Source organism: Sinocyclocheilus rhinocerous, unplaced genomic scaffold (genome assembly GCF_001515625.1).
Source record: "Sinocyclocheilus rhinocerous isolate Xijiao unplaced genomic scaffold, SAMN03320098_v1.1 scaffold1833, whole genome shotgun sequence".
Classification (NCBI taxonomy): Eukaryota; Metazoa; Chordata; class Actinopteri; order Cypriniformes; family Cyprinidae; genus Sinocyclocheilus; species Sinocyclocheilus rhinocerous.
In genome coordinates, this window is record NW_015657606.1 from 387253 (window position 1) to 390617 (window position 3365).

General features: G+C 37.1%; 1 protein-coding gene across 5 annotated transcripts in view; it reads right to left on the reverse strand.

The window, feature by feature from the left end:
* LOC107721421 (pericentriolar material 1 protein-like) overlaps positions 1–3365 on the reverse strand; it is a 55857-nt gene that overhangs the window by 30293 nt on the left and 22199 nt on the right. For all 5 annotated transcript variants that reach the window (XM_016529427.1, XM_016529425.1, XM_016529426.1 and 2 more), the window contains 2 exons: positions 619–796; positions 430–539 (listed from right to left, as the gene is read on the reverse strand). In XM_016529427.1, the coding sequence (XP_016384913.1) occupies positions 430–539; positions 619–796 (288 nt within the window). The remainder of the gene's footprint in view (positions 1–429; positions 540–618; positions 797–3365) is intronic.

Sequence of the window (3365 nt, forward strand, 5' to 3'; positions counted from 1 at the left end):
ATTGCATCATATGACCCCTTTAAATCAAATTATGTATATGAAATTATATAAATAAATGATATGAAATTATATAAATTATATCTATATTATATAACTAAAATTAAATAACTGTAATTACAGATTTAGGTTAAATAAAGATGCCAGTCTTTATTTTTCTTCTTTTTTTCTTTTTCTCATCAAAAGTGGCAAGACAGCCCACAATTCAGCAAACATTTCAGAAACAAATCAAAGAAAAAATAAACAAATACTGCTGTTCCAAATATTCTGTATGTTGCTCAAAAATAAAATATATTGTGTTCAGTGGAAATTTTTTTTTTTTTACCCAGACATTTAAAAATAACACATTTTAGAGCTGTAACAACAATACCGTAATACCGTGAAAGGTTATCATACCGTCAAAATCTCATACCATGCCTAGCGTGTATGTACCTGTGAATCATGGAGTTGGTTATGGAAACGCTGGATAAGATCGTTGAGTTCATCATTGAGCTCTGAGGTAATGCTCCTGCCAGACACACTTCCAGTAGTCTCTGTAACAACTGTAACACAAGAACAATGTCAATAAAAACGGAAACGAGTCTAATTTCAAGAAGCATGAAGTAAACTTGTTCCCCGCACCAGTGTCATCCATCACTGCTATGGCTTGTTCAGCGCTTTGCTGCATGGCCAGTAGTGCTGCCTGACGGCCTTGTAGTGCTCGGAGTTGTTCCTGCTGTTCCAGCATCTTTTTCAGTAGATCATGCTGCTTTCGCATATTCTCTAGCTCTTCTTTCTGCTCTCCACACATCCCATGGCCCTGAGAAGAAGGAGAGAGAAATATATCATTAGATAAAATGACTAGTATCAACCTGTGGAACTATGCAATAGCAACAACATGCTGAGGCTGCAGGTTGTTATAGAGACATTACAGTAAGCTAAGACCTAGGCTCAACAACAAGTATCACTGCCGGCCAAGCTGACAGTTTTAGGCCAGCGGACTCAACTGTCATTTTCAAGAATGCATACAAATATGTATCTTACATTAGCTTATCTTGTAAACCATTTTATGCCTTGGTAATAATTTGGTTTTCTGTGATGTATTGAACATTGTTGGTGTGAATTGTGCTGATTCGATACTGTTACAAAGATAACATTACCACACAATTTTGATAACCCTCTACACACACCTTGGCAATATAATCGCCATTGGCTAGTAATTTTTTTTAGTTTACACGCCATACTGATATACTATTTTACACACACACACATATACATATATACATATATATATATATATAAAATATGTATTTAATTCCACCAAACTAAATCCACCAAATCAGCTTATCTTTGTATACAATATACAACACACTAAGGATTGAAGAGCAACTGGGTTCATGAATATTAAGATTGATTATTGATTCAGTGTGGTATGCAAGACTCTCGCTCACTCTCTTTGCATGTGTGAGAAACAGCGCTATCAGCAAAGCGACGGCGAGTCGTGAGCTTTCACACTATTGTTTACGGTACGTCTAATACAGGTACGCTGCGCATCCATTGAGATGAATTTAAATAGTGCCGATCGCTTGACGGAGAGCTAATTGTGATTTACTCGCAATGTAGAGGGTTGTCTTTGAAGCATTAGTTATGATCAGTTTGCAGCAAAAATGGGTCAAGTAATTACATGATATCTATTTCATTTCCAGCTATTATTGTGCATTTAAAATGTTTTTTCTTGCAGAAAACTCAAAATATAAATTTACTGACCCGAACAGGGGCCAGTTCCATAAACATAGCCAGTGTCTTAGGGTGATTCCACACTAGCACTTTTGCAACCCTCTACATTGCGAGTAAATCACTCGCATATGCGACTAATGTATTATAATAATAATAATATCTTATTAGTATTATTGTTCGTTTTTTTTTTACAGGAACACTGAATGACCAAAAAAAGCACCAGCACCAGTCCTAAGTTCATGGTTACCAAGTTTTAATCGTTTGGACGATGTGAACGCGGTCTTCCGAACTCAGGTGCGCACCCGCGAACCGTACCCGAGTCCGCTTAAAAGGGGTGGTCTGGGGTACGGTTCATGTGAACTCTGGTACGGTTCGCTGCTGATGTGAACTATTAATGACATATTATTTGATAAAAATGTGTGTTTGTGTGTTCCACTCACTTTCCTGATGAGCGTGATTGACACGCTGCAAGCAGAGAACTGTATATCTCATTTCTGTTCGCTTCAGTATTCTTTAGAGCATTTGCAGTACATTCGTAAGAGAGACGTAAGTGCCGTTATGTACTGAAGCTTTGGAAACAAAACCAACGGTTCAAAAACATAAATATAAAATTTAAGAGAGCAATGCTACGCATTTTGCCGCCTTCTGTGCCGTCGTTACTAAGCAACAGGGTAAACAGCTGCTGGCTTGATGACGCAAACAAACCGCGGTTCAGACCCAAATAATATAAAATTAACAGTCCAGTGGGGGCAGGGGATGCAATCGAACTCGGGTTTGGACCAGGCAATCGAACCAAGTGTGAAAGCACCCTTAAGAACTAGTTTAGTTACTAGAAATTAGCCATAACTTCTATCAGTCTTAATCAGTCTTATTTTTTCAGATTCAAATTGGTCCAATCTGCCTTTTTATGTAACGGACTTAAAAATTAAAAATTAAAAAAATAGAAGTTAGGACCAGTCTTGAAGAAAAAATTTGAATAACTAGACTAATTTAAGATTACTCTAAATACTTTATGCAACCAGCCACAGGTTAGCAGGAAATATACCTACTGTTGAGCCTGTGATGCACAATGATATCACACAATTTAAGGACACATTATGAAGAAGTTATAAATCCACAGAATCAGCTTTTCTCCAAGCTAGGCCTGTCACGATAACAACTTTTTGTTGTGCGATATATTGCCCCAGAAATAATTGCGATAAGCAACATTATTGTCATTTAAAAGACCATTTTATGCACTGAATATATAATCATAATGTAACAGCATAATAATGCAAGAAGGCCTACACACTTCCAAATGACAACAAACTTTTAATTTTTAAGAATATTTAGATCATGGAAATTAAACCTGAATAAATAGTAAATAAACATTTTCTAACAAAAAAGTGCAAAGTAACAAGTAGAAAAAAAAGAAAAATGCACAAAGAACTTGTATGGAGACTTTTCCGTCTACAGATTTTTCCCTGACCTTCTTTTCTCTGTAAATGAAGGGTGCGGATGCAACTAATGCCTCGTTTATAATGGGTATAATGGGACGCTCCGGCCGGGACACGGCATCAGAGTATGGTAAGGGTCATAACATTTCCGTCACACGCTTGAGGTATTCGGCCAATCACAACGCACTGGATAGCTGGCCAATCAGAGCACACCTC